At 58.4% G+C, this 18,219-nt stretch overlaps 2 protein-coding genes across 4 annotated transcripts in view; both read right to left on the bottom strand.

The window, feature by feature from the left end:
* Positions 1–290: 290 nt before the first annotated feature.
* Positions 291–12,971, bottom strand: SLC35H1 (solute carrier family 35 member H1). The gene is made up of 10 exons (XM_084886953.1): positions 12,834–12,971; positions 7,764–8,145; positions 6,974–7,124; positions 6,095–6,158; positions 5,383–5,455; positions 4,808–4,976; positions 4,619–4,702; positions 2,254–2,429; positions 1,139–1,268; positions 291–835 (listed from the first exon to the last, which is right to left on the bottom strand). The coding sequence occupies exons 2-10, from the start codon at positions 7,881–7,883 to the stop codon at positions 705–707; spliced, it is 1,098 nt and encodes a 365-aa protein (XP_084743079.1). The 5' UTR covers positions 7,884–8,145; positions 12,834–12,971; the 3' UTR covers positions 291–704.
* Positions 12,972–14,408: 1,437 nt separating this feature from the next.
* The window catches only part of ELMO2 (engulfment and cell motility 2), a 36,097-nt gene continuing 32,286 nt past the window's right edge, over positions 14,409–18,219 (bottom strand). Inside the window, exons 20-21 of one of the 3 annotated variants that reach the window (XM_084887841.1) lie at positions 17,158–17,235; positions 14,409–15,895 (exon numbers count right to left, since the gene is read on the bottom strand). In XM_084887841.1, the coding sequence (XP_084743967.1) occupies positions 15,695–15,895; positions 17,158–17,235 (279 nt within the window). In that variant the 3' untranslated portion in view covers positions 14,409–15,694. Of the gene's footprint in view, positions 15,896–15,957; positions 15,994–17,157; positions 17,236–18,219 lie in introns of those variants that run through there. The other 2 variants (XM_084887843.1, XM_084887842.1) reach the window with 2 other exon arrangements.

Here is an 18,219-nt window from a genome sequence, read left to right as displayed (position 1 = left end):
AGTTAAATAATTTGGTCAATAAGTAACGGGTGCTAAGCGACAGTCAGGATTCAGATCCTGGCTGTGAAAAGCTTTAAGGTCCCCAGAACATGGTGCTCAGCACACATTCCCTCTCCTGCCTGCAGGTGTGCTCGGGCCCCGAGAGGGTGCTGGGCTCAAGCAGGAGGACACGTGACGGGAAGGCCTGGAGTCTGGCCAGTCACCTGCGAGGCCCCAGGCAGAGAAAGCAGGAGCCAGGCCGACTGCCCCTCCCTGCCCCCATGCGTCCAGGCAACATGAAGTGACCAGTGGACTGTAAACCCTTTATTTCCGAACTATAAATAGACCGGCTCTCGGAGCTTAGAGCTGTCCGGGTGAGAAGCCCCCAGCTCTCCATCTCCCCCCAGCTGCTCTGCAGCCTAGGCCCAGGCCCCCGAGACAGCCGTGACGCCTCTGAAATCATGATCTTGGCAGCCGGAGCCTGGCAAGCAGCTGAGCACAGCCCTCTGCTCCTCGGCTGTGACTCCGGCACAGCGTGGGGCCTGTTCTGCCTGGTGCTCCCATTTGACCAGCTCTCCACGGGTCCCGTGCTCCCTGAGGCGCAGCCCGGACACTACGGGCCCACGGCTCCCAGCTGCTGTGAGAGGCCACCTGGTCCCTGAGCTGCCGTCAGGATGAAGGCTGGGAGCGGCCTGCTTCCAAGCTGCTCCCCTGGCCGGTCGCTGCTATCCCTGGGCCACCAAGTCCTCCTCCTCTGCCGCCTCGTTCTCCCCTTCCTCTGGCTGGCTGCTCCGCAGCAGCAGCTCCAGGTCGGGGCTGGAGCCCAGCCCCTTCGAGGGCTTAGGGTCGCCATCACCTGGGGATGAAGAGAGACCAGTTACAGCCCCAATCAGCTCCTTGTGCCCTACGTGAGTGTGTGTCAGTCACCGGGCCCCCTCCCCAGCTCCTCGGAGAGGACTCCTGTCTCCCTGGGAGTGGCCGTGGCACAGCCACCAGCATGCCCAGCAGAGAGGCAGCAACCGCGGAGGCGGCCGAATGGTGCAGATTGGAACTACTTGGGAAAGCCGAGGCCCCTTGCCTCTTCCCGGGAGGAAATCAGAGGGGCTGAAGTCGTGGGGAGAAAGTCATGAATGCGGGCGTAGGAGAGGGGTTCGGTTACCTCTGGAGTGCATGGCTTTGAGGGCGACATGCAGGGATATTCCCGAGAGGCAGAGGGCGAAGCCCAGCCAGTTCAGGAGGCTGATCTGGTCGCCCAGCAGATGACCTGCCAACAGCAACGTGCAGACTTCCTGCGGGCAGAGAAGCAGGAAGGGGAGGTGATGGGCGGGAGGAGTGGGCCCCTTTGCAAAGAGGGCCAGGCACTAAGCAGACCACAGGGCGGCCGGCCTGCAGGGCGGAGAGGAAGCTCCCGGGGCCTGGGGTAATGCTTCCTCCTTGGTGTTACTGAGGACACACAGGAGGTGCCTTCTCAGAACTGCCAGGATAAAAAGAGGCAAACCGAAAGCCGCTGTGTCCACAGGAACAAAGGAGAGCCCTCCGGAAGGCGGAGGTGGGGAGCCCTCAGCTGCCGGGGGAGAAGGCGACGTCATACAGGGCTCTGTGGGACATGCACTGGTTAGGGCTTCTTCCTGTACAACGGCCGCCAATGGCACTGTGCAATGACTCATTCTGAGAACCACGGCTCCGGCCTCATCATTTGGTTGGCAATCGGAAAACCCCTGGGGAGCCCCCGCTTCTGCTTTTAGGCAGCAAACTCCCTCAGCTCCAAGGAAGGAGTGAGACCCGTGGTGTAGGGAAGAGGGAAGTGACGAGAGGAAAGGCAAGAGGGCTGCCAGGGAGAGGTAAAGGCAGGCTAGGCCGGCACAGGGCACTGATTAACTGTCCCTGGCTGTGCCCATGGCAGACATCACCAATCAATCACAGAACTTGATACTGATGAGTCTGAGTGGGGGCTTCTCAATCCATGGCTCCCTGCTGCTGCCAAAGGACCAAGTTGGCATTCCTTGTAAAAGGTAAACGCGTCCCAAGCCTAGTGGAGTCGGACCTGGCTCTGCACCCCGGCTCGGCCACTGGCTGTGTTTTCTGGGGTCGGAGCAGCTCATGTCTCATGACCCTCCCCCTTCACAGGGCTGCGGTGAAGTTGGGGGGTACAGGTGAGAGCATGGCACTTAGCACCCTAACGAGGCACTTCCCTGTCTTCTCCATAGGCCCTGGGGTGCAGGAGCGGCTGGCTCCTCTCTGAGACAGGACCGGGGCTCACCTCTGAGTCTGTACCTTAAAAATGCCGGCAATGGAGAGAGTAAGGCTGGAGGTTCTGGAGACCAGGAGGAACTCGGAGAAACCCAAGCCAAAGGCAAGAATCCCGCCGAGGAAGAGGCTCCCGAGCACCCGCAGGAGCAGCCCTGTGTCCTGGAAACGGAAGATTTTCTCAGAGGTGGACAAATGGAGACCTGGAAGCAATGGGAGACAGGGGGGCCATGTCCTGGTGTGCCTGCCAGGCGGCCTCACCTCCCGCAGCCACAGCCGGTGAGAACGGCCCCTGTCGCAGGGCACGCTTCCTAACCCCTGCTGACTGTGCCAGGCCCCACGACAAGGACGGGAGGAGCTCACGCAGACGGCCCGAGACCTGGGGACACCAGGAAGCGGGACGGCAGCCCCAGAGCCCAGGGAGTGGCAGGAGGGCTTCGGGGACCCTGCGCTCAGTACGGGGGCAGCGGCACCACAGGGACAACCCTTCCACGTGGCGTTCCCTCCCATCTGCGGGCGGAGCGGTGAGGGCGGTGCCTCCCCATGGCCTCGGCAGCTGTGATAACCGATGGGCCCAAGAGAGGTGGGGCAGGCACCAGTGAGGACTCTCAGCCCCCGGGGAAACGGGCAGGGGAGGCTGCGTCGGTTCTCCGTGTCAGGGGGGCCCCTACAGACAGCGGCAAAACTCGTGTACACCCAGGCCCAGCTACTGCACAGCTGTGGGGACGGGCCGAGACACGCCCCACTTTGGGAGCAGGTTCCCCTCCAATAAAACAAACCGGCTGGGACTAGACGCATGTTTCTCAAACAGATGGTATAATCTGATGAACAGTTCTCAAAATAAACACACACACACACACACACACACACACACACACACACACACTGCATATAAACACTAGACAAAAGCCACGGCCCCCCGCTCCAGGACACCCACACAGGCATCCCGGGGGCGAATTAGGCTCTCAGAGGGCTCCGGACGCTCCACACTGTCCGTCTGAGAGGGTGGTTCCTGGGGCCCCTCCCTGCAGGAAAGGCCCCTGAGAGTATTCACAGGATGCGAGGTGAGCCCAGACTAGGCACAAAGGACACTCCTGCAGGGGCAGGAGGCTGGCTGAGGACTCTGAGACTTTGGAGGGGAGAACCATAGAAACAGAGTGACAGCCCCCTCCCACCCGCCCCGGCCCCACAAACAGCCTCCGATGTAGGACATCTGCCTGTGCTGGGCTCAGCAGTACTGCAGAGGCATGGCAAATGGAAGGGGCTCGGGGAAAGGAACATAAGTAATGAAGGCGCTTGGGGGATTAATTTACCAGAAAAGATTAAAGGAGTTAAATCCATGCAGCTTTGCTAAGTGACGACCAGGGCCTTTCGGGGCTTTTGGGGGAGGGCTGGCAGAGATGGGGAGCGGTGCAGACACCCGGGGCGGAGGGAGAGTGTGGCGTTTTTCCCGGGGACACAATGGAAGAGATTTTAAAAGAGGGAAAAATGAGGCTGCAGACAGAAGTTTCCTGGACAACGGGGCCACATGTAATTTCCTCTGAGGTCCGAGCCGCTTCACTGCTTGCCACTTAAATGGAAGCGGGTCAGAATTTCCTGTAATGACCCTGAGGACAGTAGGGACTCTGGGAGGAAGGATAAACAGACGGGGGACAGAGCCTAATCCCACAACATCAGAGGAAGGAGGGTGCTGTGCACCTCCCAGCCTGGACGATCCTCCCGCACCCTCCTCTCTGGGAGAGGACAGGGGAGGGGAACTGCCCACCTGCCCAGACTCCCTGTACCCCCGGCCCCCCAGTACACGCTCCTGCAATCAGCACACACTCCATTCCTCGGGACCTTCTGTTTCCACTTCCTGGGGTGCTCCCCCCGGTCCCCCATCAGCCTGTCCGAGTCCCATCCATCCTCCCAGATACACCGCCTGGGAAGCCTTCCCGCCTCCCACCCCGGGACAGAGCGTGACCTCTCCTCCTAAGAGGCGGACACAGGGGGTGGCTAAGAGGAGGGACTCCGAGCCGGCTCCTAGATCCAAGTTCAGGCTCGTTTATGAGGCAAGGTTGTCTCTGCTCCTCTCTGCCTCGGTTTCTTTCACCTGCACGATGAGGACTCACAGTACTGCCCGCTGGGGCTTGGGGAGCATTAAAAGAGGTGATGTACGTATAACGATTAGAACAGCCCTGGCCTAGCTCTGGGGCTGGACACGCTCACTGTCATTGCCGCCTACCATGCTTCCTACATTTCCATGTGACGTTTATCCTGCCGGGCTCTAGCCGTCTGGTCTAAGTGTCTGTTCAGACACACAAACCGGGCACTGCCAGGGCACAGTGCCGGGCTGAGAGGGGGCTGGGGGCCGGCTGTGCTGACGTGCCCCAAGGTGGACGGCCCAACCTACCTTCAAACACGGCAAAGAGAGGGAAGAGCCCGAGAAACATGAGTGGCTGCAGGTGGAACATGGTGTCGATGGGGTTCTGGAGCCCTACAGAATGGGGACACGGTGAGCCGCCAGCCTGGCCGCCTCCTCCCCTTCCCCCAGGAGCCCCTCCCCTCCCCTCCCCTCCCCTGTGCTGGGCCCCGCTCTCACCAAGATCCGCCTTCTGCAGGAGGATCTGCGTGAGGGTCCAGCGAATGCCGCCGATGAACGAGGCGCCCAGCACCAAGGCGAAGCCCTCCATGTTGAACTGCGTGGACTTGTAGGTGAACATGAAGAGGCCCCCGGCGATGAGGAGGACCACCAGGACCAGCGCTGCCCGCTGGGAGGGGGGGAGGGGAGCAGGCAGCAGTCACTGGGGAGTCTCCGGTCACCCCACCTGGAGTTTGGGGGCCGGCAGCCACCTTGACCGGCCCTTCTCTCCCCACCCAGCACCCTGGAAGGCCCTGGTCAGCTTCTTCCCACGGAGTGTGCAGGGCTGCATCCGGCTGGCTTGTCCCCAACACTCCTGCCCCCCTTGGCCTCTCCCCTCCTCCCCGCCACACCGCTTTCTAAGCTGCTCAGGGGTGCCTGGTGCTGGGTCCTTCCTCAGCGCCAGGAGCCTCTGGCCCCGGGCTGGGCTTGTCTCCTCTGTCCCAGTGAGGAGCCGCTGCTCAGGCTCTCCCCCGCCCCCTCTCATGCTTACCACCGAGGGGGTAGGAGGGACTAAGGGGGTGCTGGGGCCTCACCAACTCCTCCAGCTTGAAGATCAACGAGAAGATCAAGATGAAGAGGACGGCTGAGGATTTGGTCATGGTGTACCTGGAAGCGAAGGTGGCCACAGTGCACAGCTGGAACCCGGGCTCAGACCCGCCATCCAGAACGGACCCCACAGTGGTCAGTGGGCCGGAAAGGCGGGGAGCTTCCTGACTTCCCCGAGGGCCACGGGCGCTGCTCAGGGCGGCAGGACAACATGGGCGCAAAAGACCAGAGGAAGGCGCCCGAGTCCCCTGGGCCGATAGGTGACCTCGAACGGAAGGAACCTCCGAGAGGCCTCTCGTTACCAGCCGGGAGGAAAGGCTGCAGGCCTGACACTGAGCTGTTGTCACCTGCCCTCAGCGGAGACCGGGGCGAGGGAGGAAGGATGAGAGCAGAGCAGGAGAAGGCAGAGACTGTGCTCTCCGAGGCCAAAATGGGATGAGCAGTCCCTGCCGGGCCCTCCGTGCAGCTGTGCACTGCGCACCGACATGCCTTCCCCAGGCACCGTCCTCTCTGCTCGAGCTCCTGGCTGCCCCCGGCCGCCTGCAGAGAGCCCAGCATCGCCTTGCCCAGCGTAAGGAAGTTTCTGGAAAGCTGCTGGGCGTCAAGGAGGAGCTCAGAGAGGACGGCTGGCCCCAGAGGGGGTGTGCAGACAGCCGGCCGGCCGGACAGGGAACACGGGCCTGCGGGGGGCGTACTCACAGTGAGACGGTGATGTAGAGGAAGCTCCAGTTGGACAGACCCACGTCGAGTGCCGTGGCCAGCGCTGAGGAGACACAGGGCGCCCGCGGGCACGCCGGGGAGAGAGGGCAGGTGGTATGAGCGGTCCAGTGATTAGAACACTTCCATGAGTCCCCCCGCCTTCTCTGGGGCTTCAGGCCTTCCTTTCTACCCAGCAACTGAAAGGTTAACTCACAAAACGGGGGGAGGAAGGGGGTCTGCTCCAGTATTCAGGTTGAGGTGCATTCTGACTGGCTGGGGCCTGTATCCTTCCCACTTGCTTAATTCTTTGCACACCCTCCCTGCTGACAGATGTCAATCCGATCCTGCACACTCTTCAGAGTGGTCACAGAGGAGGACCTGGCCCCCAGGACCTGACCCCGTCCACCCTCTCACTTCCTCTCGCCAATGTGGAGTTCTCAGCGCCCCAAGACTCTTTCAGTTCCCTAGAGACTCCCACATGCACCACGCCCCGCCCCTCCCCGGGCCGCCCGGCCCACTCGCCCTCCAGCTCTCAGCCCCCTCAGCCCTGGCTCTGGGGAGCCCTTCCCGCCGAGCACCGAGAGCAGAGACCACATGCTCTGCTCACCACCACCTCCAGGCCTGGAAACGCAGCTCAGTGTGCATGTTCAAGGCCAAGGCAACCACAAGGCTACGGCTGCACTGGGCCTTTGTGTGGTGTGCACGGGGAAGTGGGGAGATGGGGAGCACACATGAGGCAGACGTGGGGCAGGGCGGGCAGGCGGAGAGGAGTGAGGGAACATGGGTGGGCAGGGAGAGGGGCCAGCCAGGCTTCCTTTTGTTCCGGGCCCATGGCTTCCCCAGCAGCCCTCCTCCTGCCGGGCTCCCCACGGCACACACCTGTCGGAGCCACTCTTCTGAGGTAGTCGGTCCAGCTCAGCACCACGCGGGCCCGGTGGCTGGAGCACTGGACCAGCGCCCGGGACAGGGCGGAGAACAGGAAGATCACGGCTAGGTGCAGCATCGTCATGAAGAGGGGGAAGTGGAAGCTCTGCAGGGGCCAAAGCACAGCCGGCGGCACGGCTTAGCAGCCAGCCCTCCCCCTACCCCCCCCCACCCGGCTCCCCCTCCCCCCCCTCCCCCCACCTAGCTCCCCCGACCCGGCTCCCCCGCCCGGTGGCAATGGCCCTGGTTCTGAGCTTGCTGAGGGCTCTGCAGGGCTTCCACCCACACTGCAATCACCTGGCATCAGACTTAGTCCCAGCGTGGAGGCCACACAGACAGCAGGTTGACGAATGGGCCTCAGTGGTAGCTCAGTGCTGTCTCCGCCTTCACCGGCCTGTCAGCTACCTGCCCCAGCCCCTCCCCGTGGCCACACCCAGGAAGCAGCAGCTGGGCCAGGATGGCTGTGCCAGCCATTAAGAGTACTGGACTACTTTGCTACCTGTTGGTCAACAGCTGCTGCTTAAGCTCCCCAAGTCTCCCCAGCTCATCCCTGTGCCCCCCACCCCAACCCCCACCCCGCAATGCAAACATTTCGGGAGAATCCGTGGCATGGCAGCGCTGGCTGCAGGGTTCTGTCCCATCACCAATGTGATGGCGGAAGCCCGTGCCTTCCTGTCGTTAAGTGTCAGGGGCACTGCAGCCCCGCCACCTCCCTCCCGGCCCCGCGGTGCAGGCTCCCAGTCACCTTGGTCAGCCATTTGTTGTAGAAGGTGATGCCGATGGAGAAGCAGTAGTAGAGGAGGACCAGCCCCAGGGTCAGCAGTGCCCTCCACACAAAGGCCACGTCGAGGGCCCACCTCCCCATCTGCAGGAGCAGCGGCTGCCCGGCGGGGGTGGGCGGGGGCAGCACCTCTCCTGGAGGCGGACCGCAGGGAGAGCCACTGGGCCCGGCCACGACCTCCAACAAGAACTCGCAACCAGCACGTCGCCCGCCCGGTGGGAGGCGTCCTCTTCACTCCATGTCGGGTGGCTGTGGAGCCTAGGCCGCGTCCTCACCTGAGGGGCTGGGGACCCAGCCAGTCCTCTCCATGGTCACCGGGCAGGGCTCCCAGGGCCCAGGTCTGAGGCTAGAAGGAGACAGAGGCAGCGCTGGTGACCTGGGCAGAGCCGGGGCCCTCTGACGCCACCCGCCCAGGCCTGTCCCGCAGGGAGAGGGAGCAGACAGGAGCGGGAAGGAGCCCACCCCAGCACCGGCGCTCCCAGCTCAGCTCCCGGCCACTTCCACTCTCTTGTCGCCTCAAGCTGTTCCCCATGAATTGTTACCAAAGTGACCTTAAAACATAAATCTGATCGTGTCAGACCACTGCTTAAAGCCCTTCTGCGGCGTCCAGTGCTCTTAAGATACAGATCGAAACCCTTCTTTAGGCTAAAAAGGCGCAATTATGCCTCTGCAGGCCTCAGCTTAGCTTTGGCCCTGGTGCCCGAGTCCCACCAGCCAGCCGTCTTTCGGCTCCCGAGCAACCAGGCTCCATCCTGCGCCTGGAGGAGCCGGCCTCTGCCCTCCCTCCATACGTTCTCAGCTGATTTACTTATCTTCAGCTCAAATGTTGCTTCCTCAGCCCCAGAGTGATGGGTGCCCCTGACACAGGCTGCTCTCATAGGTCCCCCTGATTCTCCATCGGACCTGCGCAGGGCATGATGGTCTGTGCCCCCTGGGAGGCAGTGAGCTCCGGAAAGACGGGCCCGCCATGCCCATGCTGGCCTTACAGCCCACCTGGCACATGGTAAGTTCTCCATACGGCAACGACTCACTGCAGGAGAGTGGGCCTGTGGTTTCTGGGCACCAGTCTGGTCATTAAGGTGTTAAAATGGACCAGGAGCCCAGTCGGTGTGGCTCAGCAGTTGAGCATCGACCCATGTGCCACCCGTCAGGGCACAGGCCTGGGTTACAGGCCCGGTCCCTGGTGAATTTCTATAATAATAATAATAATAATAATCAGTAAAATGGGCCAGGTAACCAACACCGACCTTGCCGTAGATGCTAACAACCAGTGTCACAGCCATAGAGCCTGCCACAGGGTCTTACCAAACCAGACCACCCCCTGCTGCCTATCAACCCGGCCAACCCCAGTGAGTGCCGAGCACACCAGACCCCTCCCCCCGCGTCCAGCTTATCCCACCTGCTGCTTCATCTGTGCCCTCCCTGCCTCCTCCTTTGATACGTTCCCACCCTAAAGAAATGCCTCTGCATTGAAGCCTTCCTACAACCATCAGTCAGAGGCTCCCCAGCTTCCCCTCCCGGTCCTTTCTGCAGGAGCATCCACCCTGTTTCTGTGTTCAGTATCATCTCCCTTCCCCAAGCAAGCAGGAGCTGGCCCAGGCTCCTGTCCCCAAGGACTCCCGAGGGCTGTGGTTCTCGTCAGGGGGCTGGGGGAACCCGGCGGTGTCCTGCAGGGACACTCCTGACTCTCAGTGAGTGGGGGCTGTGGGGTGGGCAGTGCACATCACCGAGACCCGGTCTGCGGCCTCTGGACTTTGAGATTCCTATAGGATCCAGAGAGGCTTAGAAAGAACCCAACTCTGTTTGACAGGGAACAGGGCAGTCTTTCCATGGTTCTCCTGAGTTTCAGGCAGGAACATTTCCAAGAACACATTTACTGTGCACACTGAGGGGAGACGGAACTGTTTGTGATGAAAGGGTACCACGAGCTCCCAGTCTGGAAGAACCAGCTGCGGGCGGGGCGGCCGGGGCTGGAGCTGCCACGGGCTGAGCGGCTGCACTGGCGTCATTGCTGCAGGTGCCACAGGAGCGGCGGGCGGGGCTGCTGCATTGTCGCTTCTAGCAGCCTGTGCCCAGAACTCACATATTGAAACATTATTACCAACTGCTTCCCTTTGGTTTCTTTTACATTTTGGGTAGGACATTGCCAATTAAAAAAAACAAAAACAAAAACAAAATACGTGTTGGCAGTTTTTTGAACCATAAGTTTCATTTTAAGATAATAAGGGGGGGGGAGTTATCACCAAAATATTTGTCATTAAAAAAAGGGCGTAGCATCCAGGAGGCTGAGAGCCACTGTGCTATTTTGCCTAACGTGGGCCCATTCCTTGAAAGGTCTCTGGCCCAATCTCTCCCTCCTTCCCTCCCCCACCCCCACCCCGCTCCCCAGCAAACACAGGATATCCCACTGCCTCCTTGTCCTCTTGGCTTGGACGTCTAACATCAGGTGCCTCCCGCCCAGCCTGCTCTCCAGGAGTCCTCCGCCCTCTGTCAAAACCTGCTCCTCTCCCACCTCAGCCAGTGGCACACCAGTCACTAGTTGCTAGTTGCTCAGGCCAGAAACCTTGTTCTCAGCCTTGATTCCTTTTTTCCCCCTCAGCCTACATTCAATCAAGTACTGTCAGATCCATCTTAAAAATATCCCAAATGTGGTCACATTTCCTGACCTCCACCACTACCATCCAGCCACCATTCCCTTTCCCCGTCCCGATGCATTAGTCTCCTGTATAGTTCTCTCTCTTCTTCTCCCTGCACCGCCCACAGTCAGAATTCTGCTAGCACAGCTAGGCAGTGGGGGTTCAACAGGTCTCAAGGCTCCTACTCCTTCCTCTAGACCAGGGCTTCTCCACTTGGCATGATGGACACTCAGAGGCCTGTCCTGTGCACTGTAGGACATTCAGCAGCATCTGGTCCCTAACCACCAGAAGCCCGTGGCATCCCTGCCCCTCAGCCCAAGTAATGAAAACAAGAGTGTGTCCAGACATGGATGAAGGTCTCCCGGGTTGAGAAGCACTGCCTGCACCACAGGTGACCACAGGCCGGCCGGCACTGAGAGGTCTTTCTTCCAGCCCTCCCTCCCCGTGGCTTCCAAGACAGGGCAGTGTGTACCCTTCTGTGAATCAGCTTCTCCTACCTCCTGCCTTTGCTGCAGGTTCCTGCTCCAACAATGTGACACTCTCCACCCTCCCTCTTTCCTCCAAAGAGCCGGTGAGGTCCCCCGCCGCTAGGAAGTCCCCACGACTACCCCAGCTCGCAGGGAGCACTGTCCCAAAGTTAACATCACTCCTCTGACTACTTTCCAGGTCACCTAACCCCACACGCAACAGACCTCAGCTAGTAGGGCCCTTGGAGATCTTCTGACCACTTACTCAGGGTGCATTTATTGAGCACAGCTGCAGACCAAGGAATCTGTGACTGATAAGGTCCCCACCCTCATTCTGTGATAAGGGAAACCAGGCTTAAAGGAGCAGACACTCTTTTTCAAATCTCACTCGCCCACCAAAGGCATTGCATATTCTGCCTTTCTTTCCTGGGGGCAGCGTAGCTTGGAGCAGTTGCCACGTCAGCTGGGGTATCACCACAGCCCCCAGCTGCCCTTAACCTTCCCAACCAGAGCGTGGGCAGTGCGGCTCAGGGTCCGAAGTGTGGGCCCGGAGTGAGAAAGACCTGGGTCCAATCCTGGCTCCTCTCCTTCCTATTTCATGACCCCAGTCACCTGACTTCTGGACCTCAGTTTCCCCAACTGTAAAGGAGGATCAAGTCCTGAGCCTCCTGGGAGGGGAGTCAGTGGCATCAGGTACAGCGCGATGTGCTGGCTCACGGTAGGGACACCCCACTCCTGGTCCCGGGAAACGTCCCGGGCTTGGCCCCACAGCCTCAGGAGTCACTTGCCCTTTCAAGGGCCAAGTCTCTAGTCTCATCAGCATCTTACACAACTGACCACTTCCTCCTCCTGGGAAAGCCGCTTGGACATCACACCGCACTCTGCAGAGTTTCTTCTGCTTTCCTGGCCTCCTTCTTGGTCAACCCAACCTTTAAACACCGGGGGCCTGGCTTGTTTTCCACTTCAATTCTCATCTTGCATAACCTCATGCCATTGATCGACAGGCCAACAAGTTCTAAATTCCTCACATCAGCCCCAACCTTTCCTACGAGCCCCAGGCTGGGACATCTAACATGGGCTCCACTCAGGACACCTACACCTCAGGGTCCCCCGCCGAGTCCTTGATCCATGCCCCCCCCCCCATCCTTAGTAAATGCCAGCATCACATCTGATAACTAAGGCCTCAACCCCCAAATCAATGGCAGAAGCTATCCTTGACCTCTCTTTCCCTCTTCTCCAATCCTGTCCTGTCTTCACCCGCCTCCGCTCTTCTCTCTACTCCACCATCGCAGCCTAAGCCACGATCACCTTTCACTACTGACTGCAACCGTTTCCATACCCTGCACCTTCTCCGTCTTTCTCCCCAACCACCCTCCCCCCCATCCCGCAGCCTGGAGAGAGGGCTTAGGCACAGAAGCAGCCCAGCAGCCCTCGGGCGAACCCCAACTCCTCAGAAGGCCCCCAGAAACGCCTCCCACCATCTGGCCTCCGAAGACGGCTGCAGCTTCCCTCTCCAGCTGCCACCTGGGCGCCCAGCACGCTGGCCCGGCGGTGTGTCAGTAGCACACGTCAGCCCGCGCCCTTTGCGCCAGCTGTTCCCTGTGCCTGCAACACTGTTCCCGGCCTCTGCGCGGACTCCCCCGGGGCCCTCCTCGCCCTCCTCATCCTCCTCCGCACACACCTCCAGCCCCCGGCGGTTCCCGGTTTGCCCACGAGTGTCCTGCGGGCCCTCCCTCCTGCCCAGCGGGCTGCAGGCCACCCCGCGGGGCCCAGGAAAGGCCGGGCAGCGCGCACAGAGCGGCCCGCGAGGGCGCGCGCAGCCCGGGCCCCTCCGCGCGGGGCAGGCGCCCAGGCGCGCCCCGCAGAGCCCGCCGGACCGGCTCCCCCTCCCGCCCCGGGAGCGCGCGGAGGCCGGCGGCGCGCCCACTCACCTCGGCCCGGCGCTCCCGGCCGCGGTCCTCCTGCCGGAAGTGCGAGGCCGGCGATGCGCGGTCGGAGGAACATTTCCGCCCGAAGCCACTGGGGGGCGGGGCGTCTGCCGCGGGGGCGGGGCGGGCCTGGGAGCTGGGTTCGCTCTCTCCGGTCCGCAGTCACCCCGCGTCGCGTGCCTTCCCCGGGGAGCATCCCCGCCACCCCTTCCGCAGCCCAGCGCCCCCCGCACCCCCTCGTACTGGGACCCTCGGGGCCTCGCTCTGGAGCCTCCGTGTCTGCAGCAGAGCCGGGCACCCAGGAAACGGTCACCTATTGACTTCCATTGAGCCAATTGTTTACCTTATTCCAAACCAGTGCCGGGCAATCGTGGAAGGAACCGCAGAGATAACGCTCATGGGCTTTTTCTTCTGGTTGCACAAGCCAGCTGGGGAGTGCTAGGTCAGGGCACTACACGTCCATGGAAGGTAGTAAATAATAAACGTTTGTGAACCATTTTCTGTGTGCCCGAAACTTTACAAGAACGATCGATCCCCATTTCAATAGGCTGAGTAAGGGGACAGAGGACAACCTGATGGGGAGAGTAGCCAAGGCACGGGATGCAGTGGTCCCCAAAACGCCAGCGGCAGAGTTTAGACCATCTCGCAGGATGGGCTAGAAAGGGCAGAGCCAGCAGAGCAGACAGAGATCTATTAGGACAGAGCAGGGTAGGGTTGAAGACTGGCCCACTTTGGGGCATTTTGTCCCCCTATGATCCCAATCCCCTCCTGGGCTCTGGCTCTAAGACTGGCTGCAAACATGGATCCTTGCAAGTGACTCAGCTGGGTTCCCTGGCTGCTCTGAACAGAAGGTTCAAGGCCAGAGTGTAAGCAGTTTATTACGCAAACCGCTGCTGCCCTCACCACCAGCAGCTGGCATTTCACAGGCATTAGTTCGCTCTGGGCTTAATCACTTACAATGGCACCCATCGCTGCCCACGGTCTGGGCTTTCTTCGGTCCTCCGGGCCTGTACTGCCTGCATTTCTGTGCGGTTTGAGTGAGCTTGTCCTCGCCCCCTTCTCTCTCAGAGGCAAGAGAAAAGTATCTATTTTCATCAAGGCGCTCCTTCCAGCCTCCCTACCACCAAGGCCGAGGTTTGGAGCAACAGCCTGAAGCGCCCCTGGAAGGCTGGGCACTAAGCGTGGCGACACACGGGTGAGGAACGTGTTTTCTCTGTAAGGTACAAGCACTCCAACTGCTCCCTGGCTGTGTCCCCGGCCACAGGAGGAGGGAGGACGTGTTCACGGGGGTGTGCATGTCTTTCCCCGATGTACTCAGCAGGCCCGAGCAGAAAACACTGTGTCCTGGTGTGACAATCTGTGAGCATCTTTACCCAGCAGGTACCGTGTGCGGGGCGGCGGGGAGGCAGGGTGGCTGAAGAGAAAGGGGCCCTGGGAAGGTGGCTGAGGACTCCGGCTGGCACTCTCTCAAGTCCCCCAGACACAAGGGAATGAAGGCTTGTCAAGGTGAAAGTTCCCTTGGGCAGGAAGCCAGTAACAGAGAAAGAGCTGTTAGTAGGAAGTAGGAACCACAGTCTGTACATGAAAGAGTATTTATTGAAAACATGTTACTGACAGGAAGCTCCTGGCTGCTCTCAGGTTACAATCTTGGCTCACAACTGGAAGTGTTACTTTTTTTTTTTTTTTCTTTCTTCCAATTTTATAATCCCTCAAGCATTCCATCCTAGGATAGGTAGATCTTATATAAATATATATACACGTCTGTATAAGTATGACCTATAGTAAAGAAAATATATAGTACACTCTTCATTGGGTAGTACCTACCGTGCCAGGCTACCAAAACGGAATGCCACTGTGTTCACGTATGTCCAAGGAGAGAGGCTGTGCGTGTGGTCTACACGTGCGGCAGCACCAGGGAAAGCCGCTGGCACAGCGGTGGCCTCCAGCTAGCTCCCTGAAGTCATGGCCAATGGCAGGGACCACAGCACTGAGATGGGCAGGAAGGGAAGCCCAACTTGCCGAGGTCTGGAAGGCCGAAGGAAAGCCTCCTGGAGGGCTGCGCTTCGGGTTGGGTGGGTGGTCTCCCCGGGAGGAAGGGAAAGATGTAAGGGTGGGGAGGGGAGTGGACTCTAGTGACCTCACCGCAGGCTCCTTGCAGAGTTCCTGGAGACTAACAGGGTGGGACTCAGCCTTGATGTCTCTGACTGGTCAGGATGGGAGATTGTGAGCTGGTAGGGAGGCATTTCCATCTGCCCAGACAATTACGTGAGCAAGAAAGGCCTGGTAGATCCCGAGAGGAGAAGTCAGTGTCGAGCCTCAGCAGCCAGCCACATGGTGGCCCTGTCTGAGGCCGGAGTGAGCCCTCACAAAGACGACAAAAGCAAGGGCAAGGCCTCTACTTAGATCTGAGACAGGCACAGGGTCACCCAAAGGCAGTCTCTGCAGGGCTCCCAACATGCCTAGCACTGTCCTCTGCAGCCGCCTTTCCTGGGCCAGCTCTTGCCCACATGGGAGCCAGCTGACCACGGGAGGGTAGGCTCAGGAAGAAAAGGTGAGTGGCTGTTGTTATCCAGCTCAGAAAGCAGTTTCTTGGCCTGAAGGGCAAGGGCATTTGCTGTTTGATCCTCATGGCCCAAAGCCAGGCTCCACAGTGATGGGAAGGCAGAGCAGCTGCCTGCATGTCTCAGAGTGGATGGGGACCAAGAGGAAGCTCTGGGTGGTCAGAGGTGGGTTGGTGGAATGGCTGGCATTTACTGGCCACCACAGTCCCTATGGATTCTGTACAAGCAAAAGACAAGGCACCAGACTGAGTGTTTCTCCTGGGTCCCAAATGCCCTCCTGGGTGCCGTGCCGCTGGCTCGGGCTCAGCCATAGTGATACACAAAGTCGTAGCTGCTGGGCTCCTTGGGCACCGGTGGGGGCGCTTCCGGGATCTGGACGTTCTCCAGGTCCAGGAGCCGCAGCTTCATCTCCATGCTCAGCAGGGTGTCCAGGTCACTCTTGGTCAGCTCGCTGGACATGTCCTTCCCCAGAAGGGCACTGAGGCCGTCAATCCAGATGCAGTACTGGGGGAGCAAGTTGCAGAACATCAGAAGGTGGCCCCTGGACAGCAGGAGTCCTGCCACGCCCCTTTTCCTAGGACTCACTCTGGTCTCCTTTGGAACTAGTCAGCGTAGACAAAACTGACGTAGGATAATAGCAAAGGTAAATTGGGAGCCTCAAAAGACCTTCTGTTTTGTTTGTTTGTTTTTCAATGTCTCCCCATTCACAATCAGACCAGGCAGAGGGCCTGAGCTGAGGTGTATACGAGGTGGGTTTACTCTGCCTCCTATTTCTGTACAGTCGGTGTAAGCACACAGCCTGTGGTAAGCACCAGGGGCCTGACCTTTTGGTTTTTAGAGAGATTGACATTTAAACTCCCTAAGATAATATAAAATATGACTTTAAGAAATACAATTAGAGAACACAGCAAAACCAGACCTGAGACTGGGGCAGCAAGTACCTGGAAATGCCCTTGAAATTAGTAATGGGGAGGGAAGACTACAAATTAGGTGACAAGAACAGGACACAAAAGAAACTACTGTGGGACTCACTTTTGTTTTTAAAAAAGTAAACAAAAACAACACTTTCCCCGCCCCCCAGTCAATAAATGCTGAAATTGAGTACTAGAGAAACGGCACTGGAGGGTCTCACAGCGAGGGAATGACAGAGAGTTCTCAGCCCTCCCGGCCCTCCTGCTCCATCTTTCTCCATGCCTTTGCTCCCTGCCTCCCTCCCCACCTGCTAGTTCACTTCCTCCCAATAAAGCTCTGCTGGCAGCTCAGGTCCCTCCTAACGGTCTCCTCCTCCCGCCTTCAGCTTCCTCTGATGGCTCAGAGCTCACCAGACCGTGTGGTCTCAACTGCAGTGACTCAGGTAACATATCTTCCAGGGCTGCAACTGAAACTGCAAGCTGGGTCAGCAGGACCAGGGCCACCTGGCTTCAAAGCCCAAGCCAGACCCACTGCATATGGCCAGGAGCCCTGAGGAGGGGCATGTGTTAGGTTCCCTAGAAACTGAAAAGAGGAAACTTTTCCTAGTCCCAGCAAATAAGTTAGCCCTAGTTGGCCCTGTCTTGCTAATGACAACCTGCAGCTACCGCTGAAGAGAGACCTGGAGGGCCCAGCTCAGGGGAAAAGGAACCCGGGTGGCAGACCCTGTGTCAAACAGCCTTCACGACAGGCGACTGCGTTAGGGGGGACAGGACGTTCCTGTTGTGCCCGCTTCTCCCCTCTGGCGGAAGAATCGCAGAGGGCTGGGATGTGCAAGGCAGCGCCACGCCACTCACCTCATACTTATTGGGCGCAATGAAGTTTAAGGTCTCATCGGGGTCATAGAGGATGGAGAAAGCCAACTCTAACACCTCCTGCAGGAGAAAGGTTTCAGTTAGTGGAACAAACAGGTGAGCAAGGACAGTTCTGGGGAAGGCCTGGGACACCAAGATCTTGGCCAAAGTCCTTGTGAGTTGGCACCATCACCAAATGTGCTGAGTCATATGTGATGCCATCCAACACACGAATGGCTGGAGATGGGGCCCCCAGGGTGACTGATCAACCTGAACTCACCCCTCCCCACCCAAGTCATGCCTACAATGAGGTGATACTCTTAAGATTGGAGGAAAGTGATTACTTAATACAGCGTTTTTCAACCGCTGTTCCGCAGCACACTAGTGTGCCGCGAGATGTTGCCTGGTGTGCCGTAGGTGCAGACAAGACAAGAATTTTATAATTTTTCACTATTTTGTTTACTTAATATTTCATAATAAAGTAATTATAAAATACTTTCTTTGTGTTTGATTCCTATTCAAGAGAATTACTTTATATATAGTCAATATAGGCACAGAGTTAAATTTTTTAACATTTTCTAATGGTGGTGTGCCTCGTGATTTTTTTCATGAAACAAGTGTGCCTTTGCCCAAAAAGGTTGAAAAACACTGACTTAATACTCAGAAGCTTCAAAATGTCAGAGCCCATGACTATGTATTACCTTTAAATATGTATCTTGGTAATTAAACCGAAAGGTGTTAACAGTTTAAACCCACAACAATGAAAACAAGTTGTGGCCAAAGATGGGAGAAATGTGAGCATCAACAACATAACTAATGGGTTAAAAAAAAAAAAATAGAATTTGCTTAAACCCTGAGTTCATAATAATACTGGAAAATAAACAAGACACCCATACATAATTGGTCATTGTTGGATGGCATAAGGGAACTAACTCTAGGTGCACAATAGGAAAGAATTCAGCATTTATCCTCCTTTCTTACATAAACGGTACCACTGGGAAACCAACTGTAGGTGACAGCAAGTATCTCTTAGAGAAGTAGTTCAGCTAATAAATGAAAAGGACG

The sequence above is a fragment of the Pipistrellus hanaki genome (genome assembly GCF_964339955.1).
Source record: "Pipistrellus hanaki genome assembly, chromosome: 6".
Lineage (NCBI taxonomy): Eukaryota > Metazoa > Chordata > Mammalia > Chiroptera > Vespertilionidae > Pipistrellus > Pipistrellus hanaki.
The sequence above is the reverse complement of the archived record's forward strand: the minus strand, read 5'-3'. Positions and strand labels throughout refer to the sequence as shown.

Bases quoted from the DNA above. Each gene is read 5' to 3' on its own strand.
- SLC35H1 (XM_084886953.1), bottom strand. From the start codon at position 7,883: ATGGGGAGGTGGGCCCTCGACGTGGCCTTTGTGTGGAGGGCACTGCTG. The intron at 1,269-2,253 runs GTACAGACTCAG...CTCTGCCCGCAG, and splicing joins CCATTGCCGGCATTTTTAAG to GAAGTCTGCACGTTGCTGTT. The intron at 836-1,138 runs GTAACCGAACCC...CTTCATCCCCAG, and splicing joins CAAAGCCATGCACTCCAGAG to GTGATGGCGACCCTAAGCCC.